General features: G+C 39.6%; 1 protein-coding gene across 1 annotated transcript in view; it reads left to right on the top strand.

Moving 5' to 3' along the window:
* LOC135206220 (protein FAM98A-like) overlaps positions 1-15206 on the top strand; it is a gene marked incomplete in the record, with an annotated part of 85545 nt that overhangs the window by 62154 nt on the left and 8185 nt on the right. The window contains 1 exon segment of the mRNA XM_064237569.1: positions 5851-5880. Coding sequence (XP_064093639.1) covers positions 5851-5880 — 30 coding nt within the window.

Below are 15206 nucleotides of genomic sequence, written 5' to 3'. Positions count from 1 at the left end.
AACCTTTGGATGATTCCTTGCATGTGTCTTCTCCAGCTCATGCACATGTAGATGTAGCACCTTTTCCCCAGGTTTCTCCTGCTCCAGTTGCTGTATCTGAGGATACTACGGATCCACAAATAGTGAAAGTGTTCGCTGCCCTTGCGTCCATGGGAGACCAAATTAAACGGTTAACGGACCAAAGTGGAAGTGTTTGGTGACAGTGTTGTGAGGGGGTGGGGCGTCTGATCGTCTCTCTCGTGCTCCTAGACCTAGACCTCTGCAAGCTCCCAGACCCAAGGGAGAAGGCATGTCGACAGTCGAAGGGAGGCGAGAGGGTTGACATGCGATCAGGCGTCCCTTCAGGCAGTCCTGTTGAGACGTCCCAGGCTGCTGCAGTACGCCATAGAAAAGGCATACTGGGAAGTGCCGTTACTCTTCGGATAGTTCGGCCTCGGGAAGGAGACAGACGATTCACGGAGGTATCGCGTCCTCTCAAGAGGTCATACTGTCCGTCCTCTCACAGGAGGAAAGGGCTTTCGACCAGGAAGGGTGGAGTAGCCCTGAGATTTTTTCATCGGAGGATGAAGAGATGATCCCTATCAAAAGGAAGAGGATTTCACGTCGGCTGGAAGTTCGCTCGCCGCCTCGTGTGAGCCCGGTGCGTCCTCGATCTCCTCATCATCAGGAGTCTCGTAAGGAGGCGGGGACGAAGGAGGTGCTGCGGGAAGGATATGCAGCAGAGATTGGCAGTAATTGTGCAATCATGGGAGAAGCCCGAACAACCTTCGGTTAGACGTAAGGACTCGTCTCTCCCGGTTAAGTCCTCCAAGAGGACGCAGGACGTACAACGCGATCCAGGACGCAGTGCGTCCTGTAAGAAGGACGAAGTTCAGGACGCAGGACGCAAAAGAGGAGAAGTGATGGACGCAGCGTGGACGCATACGTTCAGGAGGACGCAGGACGCAGGCGGCAGCAAGTCAAAACATTGTCTCGACAAGGAAGAGAGGAGTTTTGTAGGGAGTCAGTCCGACAGTCACTTTCTAAACAGCAGCTGCATAAGGACTCTGATTGGGAGAATCAGCAGGATCTTGGTTTTCAAGATATTTCTTCGCAGGAGGAAGAGTTTGCGGAGAGTACGGAAGAGGACAAGACGGAAGCGCCTTCTTCGGATTACAAGAGGCTAACAGAGTGCCTTCTTTCTCTGTTTGAAGGAGATTTTCAACCTTCAGGCCCGCCACGCCTTTGTCGCAATTTTCAAAGACGAAGAAAGCCAAGAAATCGTCGTTTTTGAAAATGACTTTGTCCATTTCGGCCAAGAAAGCCCTTCAACGAGTAAATGAGTGGTTGAAGGAGAAGAAAGAGTCGGGCAAGACTTCTTTTGTTTTTCCTCCGGCCAAGTTGGCTTCGAAGTCTGGTGTTTGGTATGCTACGGGGGAAAGTCTTGGCCTGGGAGTACCTTGCCTCCTCCCAGGGAGACTTTTCCAACATAGTGATAGCTCCCGTAGACATGCTTTGCATTCAGCCAAAGTGTGTGGACTTCTTCGGAGTTCGACCATTTACTCAAAGGTATCTTTAGGACTTTTGAGGTATTTAATTTTCTTGACTGGTCGTTGGGGGCCCTGGCTCGGACTTCGGAGATGGAAGAGTCGTCAGTATCCGAGTTGTCGAGAAGCATCATGTCCTGTATAGATAAAGCCTTGAGAGATGGAACTAATGAATTGGCTTCAATATTCACAGCAGGCGTCTTGAAGAAAAGACATCTCTTATGCTCGTTCGCTGCTAAAGGAGTGTCGAACGCGAAAAGTCGGAGTTGATGTTCTCTCCCCTGTCAGGACAGCTCTTCCCTCAAGAGATCATTAAGGACATATCTCTCTCCCTCACTCAGAAGGCTACCCAAGATCTTCTTACGTCATCTGTGAGGAAGTATTTACCTTCTAAGGTCATGAAGAAGACTACGAAAGATACGAAGACAGCACAGCAGCCCTTTCGGGGTAGGACTTTCTCCCGACCAGCATTTAGAGGGAAAAGAGTTCCAGCCAAAAGAGGTGCTAAAACTTCAACGAAACAATGAATCAAAAGTCCTCCAGACTTGTGTAGGGGCCAGACTTTTGGACTTCTGGGAAGTCTGGCAAAACAAAGGAGCGGATCCTTGGTCCGTAAAGGTAGCGAAGGAAGGGTACAAGATCCCCTTTCTCAAGAAACCACCTCTCGCTACAGCTCCGAGAGCCCTAGGGGCTCACTACATCGATTTAGAGAAGAGAGAGGCTCTTTGGCATCAGGTCGTCACCATGATGGAAAAAGGGGCAATAGAACCGGTTCTGGATTGCGAATCCCCAGGTTTTTACAACCGTCTGTTTCTAGTACCGAAATCATCAGGAGGTTGGAGGCCGGTACTGGACGTAAGCCAGCTAAACTTGTTCGTAGAAAAGACCAAGTTTACGATGGAGACGAACGATTCAGTACTGGCAGCGGTACGACCAGGCGACTGGATGGTAACACTGGACCTTCAGGATGCGTACTTCCATATTCCAATTCATCCAAGGTCCAGGAAATATCTGAGATTCGTAATCCAGGGAAGGATTTATCAATTCAAAGCCTGGTTTGTTCGGGCTGTGCACGGCGCCTCAATTTTTACAAGAATGATGACGAATGTGGCGAAGTGGCTTCATTTGGCAGGAGTCAGAGTATCTCTCTACCTCGACGATTGGCTCATAAGAGCACAATCAAAACAGCAATGTCTGGAGGACACGAATGTAACATTGGATTTAACCCAGCAGCTGGGTCTGATGGTGAACCTGGAAAAGTCACGACTGATCCCATCTCAGGAAATAGTTTATTTGGGGATTCGGATATCCTCAGTGACTTTTCGGGCTTTTCCGTCACCCGAAAGGCAGACCATGTGTATACGGAAAGTGGAAGAATTCCTATTGAAAGACCAATGCTCAGCGAGAGAGTGGATGAGCCTGCTGGGGACACTCTCTTCGCTAGAGCGGTTCATTCACTAGGGAGACTTCACATGAGGCCCTTACAGTTCTTTCTGAACGAAGTCTGGCCAAGAAGATCGCAACCAGATTCCTTCCGGTTTTCCAATTCCTCCAAAGATAAAGGAGGAACTAAAGTGGTGGCTAGTGCCGGAGAGGTTGTCAGAGGGTACTTCACTCCAGCAGAAGAACCCAGACCGGATATTATTTTCCGACGCGTCAGACGCAGGCTGGGGAGCGACGCTGGGCCCTCGGGAGGAGTCAGGCCTTTGGAGCGAAGAAGAAAAGGCATGGCACTAAACAGGAAGGAACTGATGGCGATCTTCTTGGCTATGAAAGCGTTCAGACCGTGGATCAGCGGAAAAGTAGTGCAGATCAACGCGGACAATACCACAGCTCTGGCGTATATACGGAAACAAGGAGGAACTCACTCGTTGTCTCTTTGCAACCTGGCGAAGGAGATTCTTCTTTGGTCGCAGAAAGAAAACGTCACCCTGCTCACCAGGTTCATTCAGGGAGAGAAGAACGTCAGGGCGGATCTGTTGAGCAGGGACGGACAAGTGCTCTCACGGAGTGGATGTTGCATCGTCAAGTATGCCAGAGACTGTGGAAGCTTTGGGGCACTCCAGTAGTGGATCTTTTCGCTACCGCGGCGACGAAGAGGTTACCGAACTACTGTTCTCCGATCCCGGACCCTCTTGCAGTCGCAGTCGATGCCTTCCTACTAGATTGGACGGGGCTAGATGCGTACGCTTTTCCCCCGTTCAAGATTTTAGGAAAGGTAATGAAGAAATTCAGGGAAAGTCGAGGAACAACGGCTCACCCTGATAGCCCCATACTGGCCGGCCCAAACTGTTGGTTCACAGAGGTACTGGAATGGACAGTAGATTCCCCGAGAAGTCTACCCACGAGAGTAGATCTTCTCAAACAACCCCACTTCGACAGGTTCCACAAGAACAACCCTCGCTCTGGGTCTGACTGCGTTCAGACTATCGAAAGACTTGTCAGAGCGAGGGGGTTTTCTAGAGAAGCAGCGAAGGCAGTGGCAAGAGCACGAAGACATCGACTATCAAGTGTACCAGGCGAAGTGGGACAACTTCGTAGATGGTGCAAGAATCGGAAGATTTCTTCATCCAGTACCTCTGTGACTCAGATTGCAGATTTCCTGCTATACCTGAAGAAAGAACTAGGTTTGGGCTAATCCAAGACGATTAAAGGCTATAAGTGTATGTTGTCTGCAGTGTTTAGACACAGAGGTTTAAACCTGTCCAATGACGCAGATCTTAGAGATCTCCTCAGATCGTTTGATACAAAGAAGGATCGACGGTGCAGAACCCCTTCTTGGAATTTGGACGTCGTTCTCAAATTCTTGGAGACGGATAAGTTCGAACCTATGGGCAGTGCACCGTTGCGAGAACTAACTAAGAAAACTATTTTCTTAGTAGCTTTAGCTACAGCTAAAAGGATTAGCGAGCTGCAAGCTATTGACAAGCAAATAGGTTGGAAACACAACAAAGCAGTTTGCTCGTTTCAACAGGAGTTCTTAGCAAAGAATGAGAATCCTTCGCATCCATGGCCAAGATCATTTGAGATTGAAGGACTGGCTGAATCTGGTAGGTCAAGAGCAAGAAAGGGTTCTTTGCCCAGTAAGAGCCTTACGGTTTTACGTAGAAAGAACAAGAGGCATTAGGGGAACTTCAGGTTCTCTGTGGTGCTCTGTTAAAGATCCTACTAGACCTATGTCTAAAAACGCAATGGCTTTCTTTGTAAGAGAAGTCATTAAAGATGCTCATTTGCTTTGTCAAGAAGAATGCTTCGGTGTAATTAAAGTTAAAGCTCATGAGGTGAGAGCAGTAGCTACGTCCTTAGCATTCAGAAAAAATTTAGCCCTCAAGGACATTATAGATTCAACGTATTGGAGGACAAACTCTGTGTTTGCCTCGCATTACCTTAGAGACGTGAAGACAACTTTTGATAATTGTCAAACGTTAGGCCCGTATGTATCCTCAGGTACAGTACTGGGCAAAGGAGTTTCCACCCCATAACCTAATAACATGCTAGGTTTTATTTTAATTAGGTTTTATAGTGTTTTTATGGTTGTCTGAGGAGGTTAAAGACCAACTCAGTCTGGTGATTAGTGTGTATTATATGTGTGTGTGGTTCAGGTGACTAACTTTCATAGCATGAATGCCCGTGGTGAATGAGGGCTAGGGTTCTCTGTCAACGAATTGGTCACGTCCAGTTGTCAGGCCTTATTGTTAGCTTTCTCAACAAACAGGTCACGTCCTAGTTGAGAGCTACTAAGGTTTAGCAGGCTAAGAGGCAGGACCTACGAAGTCAGCTACCCTTAGCAGGTAAGGAACATAATACATAGTTCTAAAAATTTTTGGTAAAATTTTTGAATTATGACGATGTTGCTGTCTATGACCCACCTCCAAATGTGTCAATCAGCTATATATATACCTGCCAGGTAAGTGTCATGCATAAAAATGGTATTGTTATGATACAATAAAGTTTTATGCATACTTACCTGGCAGGTATATATAATTAAATTCCCACTCCTCCCCTCAGGAGACAGGGTTCAGAGAAAATCTGAGGAAAACGGAATAGTTCCAAGTACCAGCGCCACGGGAGCGGGGTGGCCATCACCTGAACTACCAGTGTACTAGCGGTTGCCGCGAGTTTTGAAATTCTGCCAGTGCGTCAAGAGGATAAGCTATATATATACCTGCCAGGTAAGTATGCATAAAACTTTATTGTATCATAACAATACCATTTTTCCCATTTATGTAGACTTTGTGCTTGTTAGGTTTTTGATTTTTATTGATATTACAAAATTGGATTAAATTGTAAATGTGCACTAAGGATGTTTTTGTCTTGATAACAGGAGGTCGAGGGGGTGGTCATGAATACCAAGGTTGGTTGACTGACTCTTTATTTGTTTTTGTTATATCTCTGTTACTGTATCGCATAGTCCAATAATGTTTCTTTATTTTGTGAAGGTGGTTGATCATTTGCTTCTTAAATTTTATGTTAACGTTTATGTTATAAAGTTTTTTCTTTAGTGTAGAAGGTGTTCAAAGTTTATTTCACCTTGAAATACAGGAGGTCGTGGCAGTAGTCATGAGCATCAAGGTTTGTTTAGTCATGACTGCTTTGTTAGTTTTTACCCCTGTGGTGCAGATTGTAACTATGCTTTCCTCTCCCTGTTAATCATAGCCCCTTAGCTTAATATCTTTAGTAGCTTATCTCGAAAATGATTAGAGAGTTTATATTGAGTGCAGCATCCATTTTTGTTTTCACGTGTAGTGATTTTCTTCATTACAAATGTGAACAGATAAATGTGTGAAATTTTTAATTGGCTTTTCCCTAACAAGTGACAGGTGACTTGGAAAGAGTTTGGCTTATTTCTATATATAAACCCAATATATAATTATTTTATGTTGGAGATTGAACTGCACTTTGATTTTGACTGCTTTGTTAGTTTTTACCCTTGTGGTGCAGATTCTAACCACGCTTCCCTCCCCCATCCCCCTGTTAATCAGTAGCTTATCTCATATCTTTGAAAATTATTAGAGAGTTTATATTGAGTGCAGCATCCATTTTTGTTTCCACGTGTAGTCATTTTCTTCATTACAAATGTGAACAGATAAATGTGTGAAATTTTTAATTGGCTTTTCCCTAACAAGTGAATGACAGGTGACTTGGAAAAAGTTTGGCTTATTTCTTATGAGTTTCTATAAGCCCAATATATAATTATTTTATGTTGGAGATTGAACTGCACTTTGATTTTGCATTATGTTGTAGCATGTCAGATGCTTTTAAAAATGTTCATTTCACCTTGAGTAACAGGAAGAGAGTGCATTGGTAATGAGCATCATGGTTTGTATATGTTCAGTTATGGTATTCATTCGTGGTCTCGTGGTCTTGAATTTTAGTTGAAGATTCTAACCAAGCATTTTTTCCCTTTGCTAAAGTATGGCTTGTTCCTGCTTTCAAGTGATTTTTGACCTGTGTATTTTTCTACAAGCACACTATACGTACATGATTCACTAGCACATAAGTTTATACAGTGTAATGAAAGTTTGAATTAAATAGGACTTTTTTACTTTGTTGGTGTCTATACGTACTAAAACTTTATTTGTACTAATTTAAATTTGGGAGTTAATCTGAAACAAGCAAATTAACTCAAGATATTTTGATAGAGGTACCATGTAAATTTAAAAATTGGCAAAAATTGGAAGCCTACCTTGTGTGTGTGTGAATGTTCGATTTTTTATCTGATCCAAATTTTAGATTCATTCACTGGTAACATTGTGCTACACTTGAATAGTTAGGTAACATTGTGCTACACTTGAATAGTTAGGTACTTGCATAGATGTTTTTTTATGTTGATGCTCTTTTGTTACTTGATAATGGAAATGCTTTCCCTTGGGAGTAAACATTTTTGCTCTGTGATGAAGTTCCTTTTTAACCAATTAAATTTATTTACAGTTGTCCCCTAATATGTAAGCAGTAGTTTTCAAATGCCTTTGTGTATGGGTAAGTTCATGTAACAGCATATCAAAGATGGGTATAATACGGTACAGGTACACAATCCTTTATCCGAAATCCTTGGTGCCAGATGTGTTTTGGCTTTTGGAATTCTTTGGATTTTGGAACTGTGGGGTCAAGAGCAAAATCAAATGTCACCACTGTGGCAAAAGCAATCCCCCCCAGATATTTACTAACGCTGCATTGACATACCTTCAAAACAAACGTGTCTCTTAAATCTCTCGAGGATTGTTAATCCATTTCTGTTAACCTACTGGTCACAACCCTCATAGTCCATGTGTCTCACAACAATTTTTTTTTAATTTTTTCCCCTAAAGACGTACTATTACCGGTGCTGCACTTTTTTTAAAACTATGAACACTCTCTCTCTCTCTCTCTCTCTCTCTCTCTCTCTCTCTCTCTCTCTCTCTCTCTCTCTCTCTCTCTCTCTCTTGCTTGGTGAGACGTACCCGCGTGAAGTCAGATTAATCAACAGATATCACAAGTTTAACATACGACTAGAATTTGAGAAATATCTAGAAGTGTTCGTGAACTATCGGTGATAAGATTAGTGTGAAAATAGTAGGATAAAGCGTCTTCTAAGTTAGTTTATCAAGTGTAATACTATGAATCAGAACAAGATGGCAGTAATTTCCAACTGCGGGAAGAGGTGGCGTAATTTGGCGTGTTTAGCAGATTCGCAATACGATGAGGTAGCAGGAAGGGAACTGGCATTTCTCATCTATGAAATCAGCAACAGTCCTAACCAAAAAGATACAAAAGCATCATAGATATATTAGAAGGATATAATCCTTCAAACTGGAACAAATCTAATGAAAACATCTTGAAAATAATTGAAGAAGTTCCAAATAAAATCCAAGTGGTCAAGAGACTCATAAAGAAAATATACATAAACCAACATATTCCGACAAAGAAAATGAATAAGGTGAATCTTGTGAATATCCTAATTGATGCATTAGGAAAAAGAATGCCAAAAGCATGCAAACTGTGTAAGGTTTGGTATAGCATAGTCAATCCACAAAACCTAATCAGAAAATGTGCTGCATGCAACATTCCGACCCATCCACAGTGTGCTGAGGTAATACAAGATTTGAGAAAAGATACAAGAATTTTTTGTTCAACATGTCTATCATGGATAGACAATGTTATTAAATCAAGATTGAATGTACAAATAGTTGAGGATGAAGAAGAAGAGGAAGAGGAAGAAGAAGAAGAAAAAGAAGAAGAGGAAAACGGAAGAGAAGTAACAAAAATGAAATGACAGAAAAAAATAAGGAAAACAAAGAACAAGATAAAAGTATGGATGCAGAGATACTCATTGATACTACATATGAGGCAATAAAGCAGCATACCTACGAAGAAATAAATTACGATATGACAACAGAAAAGCAAATCCCGAAGAGGCTCTACCCAGATCTACACAATGACGGGAAAGAGGAAAAAATAGACAAGAAAGACAAAATCTGCAACCTTTTGAAAAGAGGGAATTGCAGATTTGGAGAAAGATGTTACTACAAACATCCTAAGATATGTCAAAACTATGAAATATATGGTAAATGTGCATACTTAGATGGATATGGGGATGATTGCAGAGATCTGCATCCAAAATATGTAAAAACCTAAAAGAAGGAAAAGGATGTAAGTTCGACAAAAAATGTCAAATATATGCACCCTGTAGCCATGAATCATAATCAAATAAATAACCAACCAAGTAATAAAATCCAAAATAAGAAAGAAACAAATAAAGAGAGAAATCAAGAATATCAGGTAAAAGAGAAAAGCAAACCACCAATGAGATATGCAGAGGTGTCAGCAAAAAATTTCAAAGCATCAGCTCCGAAATTCTACTCAAGAGATAATAACTGTATTTATTATGCAAGAGGATATTGCAGAAACGGAGAAAAGTTGCAGATTCAGACACAAAATGAATAATTATGATGAAGGAAGATCAAATATTATGGAAAAGTTGGATTTTTTAATGTCAGAATTTCTGGAAATGAAAAAAAGAACAACATACCAGAACAGGAAAGAGACATGGAAAATCCTTATTACTACCAGTATTAAATGAAGGAGGAAAACACGCAAACCATCATAGTGATGAATGCGCAGGGTTTAGTTACGAGTAACTCAAAAAGAAAAATAGAGTACTTAGAAGAAACTAACCCAAAATGAAAAGAAAATAGATATAATGAATATAAGTGAAACCTGGTATTCCCAAGAGACTGGGAAGGATGATCAAATAAAAGGGTTCCAAACTTATAGATCAGATAGAAAAAATAGGAATCAAGGGGGAACCGCAATATATGGGAAAGACAAAAAACAAGGAAAAATATATGAGAAATATAGTAACTCAGAATGTGAAACTAATAGCGGTAGAATTTGAATCTGAAAAATTGATGAACATAGTAATATATAGACCTCCTAATACTAAAGAGTTTGACTTAATAATTGAAAAATTGGATGATATATGTAGAAATCACAAGGACTGGACTATTCCTCCTATCTGGTGACTTCAACTTTCCTTTCGTAGAATGGAAAGAACGAATAGGAGATTGTGGTTGTACTTATACATATAAAAAAGAGAGTAATAGTAGTGCAGAAGATAAGAGGCAATTTGAAAAGCTATTAGATATGCTACTAGAATACAACATTCAACAAATAAATCACCTGCCAACAAGAAAGGAAAATACTTTAGACCTAGTATTTGTGAACGAGATGAATTATGTTAAAGAAATAATAGTTTATAATGCGAGTATTTCAGACCATAATGTCATAGAATTAACAGTTCATTCCAAAGCAAGTGAAAATAGAGATAAGCAAGAAATGAAAAAGTGGGAAGGATATGGAAAATACAACTTCTACAGTAAAATTATAAAATGGTCAGAAATTTAATGAAGAATTAAACATTGGGATAACATTTTCGTAAGTGATGACATAAGGGTAAATACGGAGATATTATATTAAATATTGGAGAAAATAGTGGAAAAATATATACCGAAGAAGAAAAGTAAACATCATTCATGCATACCAAGAGACAGAAGGATCTTGTTCCAGAAAATCAGAAAGTGGAAAAAAGGTCTTGCAAAAGAAAAAAATGCATAGAAAGTTATAGAACTAAAAAGTAAGATAGAAAATGCAGAACAAAAGATTATACAATCAAAAGAAAATGAAAAACGGGACTTGGAAGAAAAAACCCTATTAAATATCAAGCAAAACAAACTATTATACTCATATGCGAAGAAGATGAATAAAAGAAGAATAGAAATAGGCCCTCTGAGAATTGAAGGAGATTAACGAATGAAAAAAAGGAAATTTGCAACATACTGGCAGAACGATATGAGAGAATTCACCCCTAGAATAGATAATGAAGATAATGATATAGAAGTAAGGGAAGAAAATAGTGAATATTTAGCTGACATAAAAATTAATGAAGCTGATATTGTGCAGGCAATTAATGAAATTAAAAATGGAGCTGCTGCAGGGCCGGATGGAGTCCCTGCTATTTTGTTAAAGAAAGTAGTTCATTCTATCGCAAAGCCACTTGCAATATTATTAAGACAAAGTGTAGATACAGGCAAGATTTATGATGAGCACAAATTAGCATATATCACCCCTACTTTCAAAAGTGGATCAAGACTAGAGGCAAGTAATTATAGGCCTGTGAGTCTAACATCACATATTATGAAAGTGTATGAAAGGGTAATGAAGAAAAATATTATGAAACATTTAATAAAAAATAATTTGTTTAATAAAGGACAACACGGTTTCGTACCCGGAAAAAGTACACAAACCCAACTGTTAGTCCACCGTGAGAACATATTCAAAAATATGAAAAGCGGAAATGAAACAGATGTGGTTTATCTAGACTTTGCAAAAGCTTTTGACAAAGTAGACCATAATATATTAGCAAAGAAAATTAGAAAACACAATATCGTAGATAAAGTAGGAAGATGGTTAAAAGAATTTTTACACAACAGAAAAACAGATAGTTATTGCAAACGATGAGAAATCGGAAGAAACCAAGGTAATATCCGGTGTGCCACAAGGTACGGTGCTAGCTGCAATATTGTTTGTTATTATGATTGAAGACATAGACAGTAATGTTAAGGATTCGGTAGTGAGTAGTTTCGCTGATGACACAAGAATAAGTAGAGAAATTAACTTGTGATGAAGATAGGAACGCTCTACAAAGAGACCTTAACAAAGTATATGATTGGGCAGAGGTAAATAGGATGGTATTTAACTCTGATAAATTTGAATCAATAAATTATGGAGACAGAGAAGGAAAGCTATATGCATATAGGGGACCTAATAATGAGACAATCACAAATAAGGAAGCAGTTAAAGACCTTGGTGTGATGATGAATAGGAACATGTTATGCAATGATCAAATAGACAATTCTGTTGGCAAAATGTAAAGCAAAAATGGGAATGTTGTTACGGCACTTCAAAACAAGAAAAGCTGAACACATGATTATGCTTTATAAAACATATGTTCGTAGTCCACTTGAATATTGCAATATGATATGGTACCCACACTATCAAAAGGATATTGCACAAATAGAGAGTGTACAAAGGTCCTTTACAGCTAGAATAGAAGAAGTTAAGGACCTAGACTACTGGGAAAGACTACAATCCTTAAAATTATATAGTCTAGAAAGGAGAAGAGAACGCTACATGATAATTCAGGCATGGAAACAGATAGAAGGAATAACAGAAAATATCATGGAACTAAAAATATCAGAAAGAGCAAGCAGAGGTAGATTAATAGTGCCCAAAACTATACTAGGAAAAATAAGGAAAGCACACAGGACATTAATCCACTACGCACCAGCATCGATAATGCAGCGTCTATTCAATGCGTTGCCAGCTCATCTGAGGAATATATCAGGAGTGAGCGTAGATGTGTTTAAGAATAAGCTCGACAAATATCTAAACTGCATCCCAGACCATCCAAGATTGGAAGATGCAAAATATACCGGAAGATGTACTAGCAACTCTCTGGTAGACATTAGAGGCGCCTCACACTGAGGGACCTGGGGCAACCCGAACGAACTGTAAGGTCTGTAAGGTAAGGCTGTAAGGTCTCTCTCATCTCTCCTCTCTGGTCTCTCGTCTCTCTCTCTCTCTCTCTCTCTCTCTCTCTCTCTCTCTCTCTCTCCCCAAAACTTACAGGTTAAAGAGATTCGAATTAGCAGTATGTTTTCCTGAGAGAGAGAGAGGCAAGCTTGGGAAGATGTACATTCAATGATATATATTTATATATATATATTTTTCTCCCTTTTAAACTCTGGATTCTTAAGGACAGTTCTTGGGATTTAGTAAGAAAAATTATTTGATAAGCACCACACACCCAAATGACTCAGGTCAGCCATTAGCACGCCAAACTACCATCCTTATAAATTGACGCTCTACTCTCCATAAAATTTTTTCAGTTTTTAGAATTTCGGATAAACGATTGCATGTACCTGTTCACTTTAATTATAAGAACAGGCAGTCCCCAGGTTACGATGGGGGTTCCGTTCTTGAGACGCGTTGTAACCCGAAAATCGTCGTAAGCAGGAACATCATCAAAAATCCTAAGAAAACCTTAATATTAATGCTTTGGGTGCATTCAAAACTATGTAAACTGCATCCTTATTGCATTTTTCATCAAAAAAACCTTCTAAATTGATTATTTTGCATTTTTGGTGTCATATTTCTTGTGCCAGATGAGCGTCGTAGGCGTCGTAACCCTGGAAATAATTTCTGATGAATAATGAATATAATTGAAAAGCGCCTTAACCTCGGAACGTCATAAGCCGAACCCGTTGTAACCCGGGGGCTGCCTGGACTGTATAATAAAGAACAAGAAATACAGAAATGAATTCGTACAAGCAGTCCCTGGTTATGGGCGGACTCTGTTAATGGCGATCCAGTTGTATGCGGCTTGTCTAGAGCCATAAAATCGGCAACTTATGGTGCCATAATGCGCCACGTTTCGGTTATCAGCACCATTAGGTGCCGATAAGAGAGTTACGGCCCCATAACATTCCTAACAGAGGCGCTGTTAACTGAAACTTGGTGCCGTAAGGACCATAAACCACCAATTTTCGATTAATGGTGGTTTTCGCTCGTCAGCACCAAGCTAAGAACGGAACCTCTGCCAATAACCAGGGACTGTCTGGAGTCACTTGTAGCAACATCAGAAAAGTCTAGGAAAGCTACTCTCAAAAAAGACAAGAAAATGAAAGCACAAAAGAAAAAAGGTATACATATAGCTAGCGTAAATAGTATAGGTCAAGAAGGTGACAGCACAAAAAAAGGTATATCCTTTTAAAGTAAATTACCAAAAAATGACGTTATAAATATTAAAGTTCTGAAAAGCATTTCATGGGAAGTTGTATCCAGTACAGTATAACTTTTCTTTAGTTACACTGTATTATTAAATTTTCAGTGGATTATCTACATCATAAAACTTTAATGTATAACTAGTGTCAGTCAAAAAAGCGCCAGGGATAAATGTTCTATGGAAAGAAAAGCTTGACTTGGCTCATATGAAGTCATGAAAATATTATAAGGATTACATTATTTACCACTTCTTTTTTGTATGCCAGGTGGTGGTGGTGGTGGTGGTGGTGGTGGTGGTGGTGGTGGTGGTAGAGGACAAGATGGTCATCAAGGTTTGTTAACTAACAAACTCTGGTGTTATTTAATACTTGTGAGGTGGACTACTTTTGGGGGAGTGGGGAAAAAGGGAAAGGACAGAAGGCGAAGATTGTCAAGATATCCTCAAAAGTTTGAAAACATTTAAGTTTTGATTTTGCTAACAAGTGTGAAATTAAATCTAACCCCATTTCTTGTCATGCATGCTTTGTTTTTCTTTAGGAAAAATATACTGACATTCTGTGAAGAATTAACTTTCAAGATATTTGTTTTCTCTATGTAGGTCATATTTTGGTCTTTGGTGTAACATGCACACCAGTAGTAATGACTCCTGCAAAATTTTTGAAATTTCCATTGAACCATAATCAGATTAATTTGCCAGGTAATTTGCAAACTAACACTCCTGAAAACATTAATTTCAAGTTACTCAAAAAGCATTAAAATACAATTTTCTTTCATAATGGCTTCATACGTATCATGAGCTTGATTTTTACGTTTTCAGCTATTCGTATTAAAAATTTATCATATTTTATGAATTAGTTAGGATATGTAGACAGAATGTGGACCGGAATACTGCTAAGAAAGATACATAGTCAAATAGACTGTAATGAAGGTGGCCGGAATGATTTAAAGTCCTAGCATTAATTGGTAAATCTATTCCCTATGGATTGTTTCACTTTTCATATGTCCAAGTTCCATGTTTGGGAGACATCATTATTAAGTTTACTGACCTCATTGAAATTGATCTAGTTGGCAGTCCACCTTATCATTTTCTCCTGTATGGAACATAGTACAGTTTTAGTTTTCCTAGTACTGTAATCACGGGAAAGCTGACTTTTACTGTCACATTATCTCAAACCTCCACCCAAATTCACAGTCTAGTAAGGTGTTAACTATCCTTAGTTCTGTCTGTATTGAGTTTTTCTTTTTCATAAAGCCATGTTTCATGATGTTGACTCAGGATTACTGTAAATTCTTCCCTTTCTTGCCTTTCATGTCTTATATGTAGGATTAGGTGTAGGAGAGGTAGTTACTGTTCTGTAT

This window comes from Macrobrachium nipponense, chromosome 29, assembly GCF_015104395.2.
Source record: "Macrobrachium nipponense isolate FS-2020 chromosome 29, ASM1510439v2, whole genome shotgun sequence".
NCBI lineage: Eukaryota > Metazoa > Arthropoda > Malacostraca > Decapoda > Palaemonidae > Macrobrachium > Macrobrachium nipponense.
This window is presented reverse-complemented; position numbering and strand designations above follow the sequence as displayed.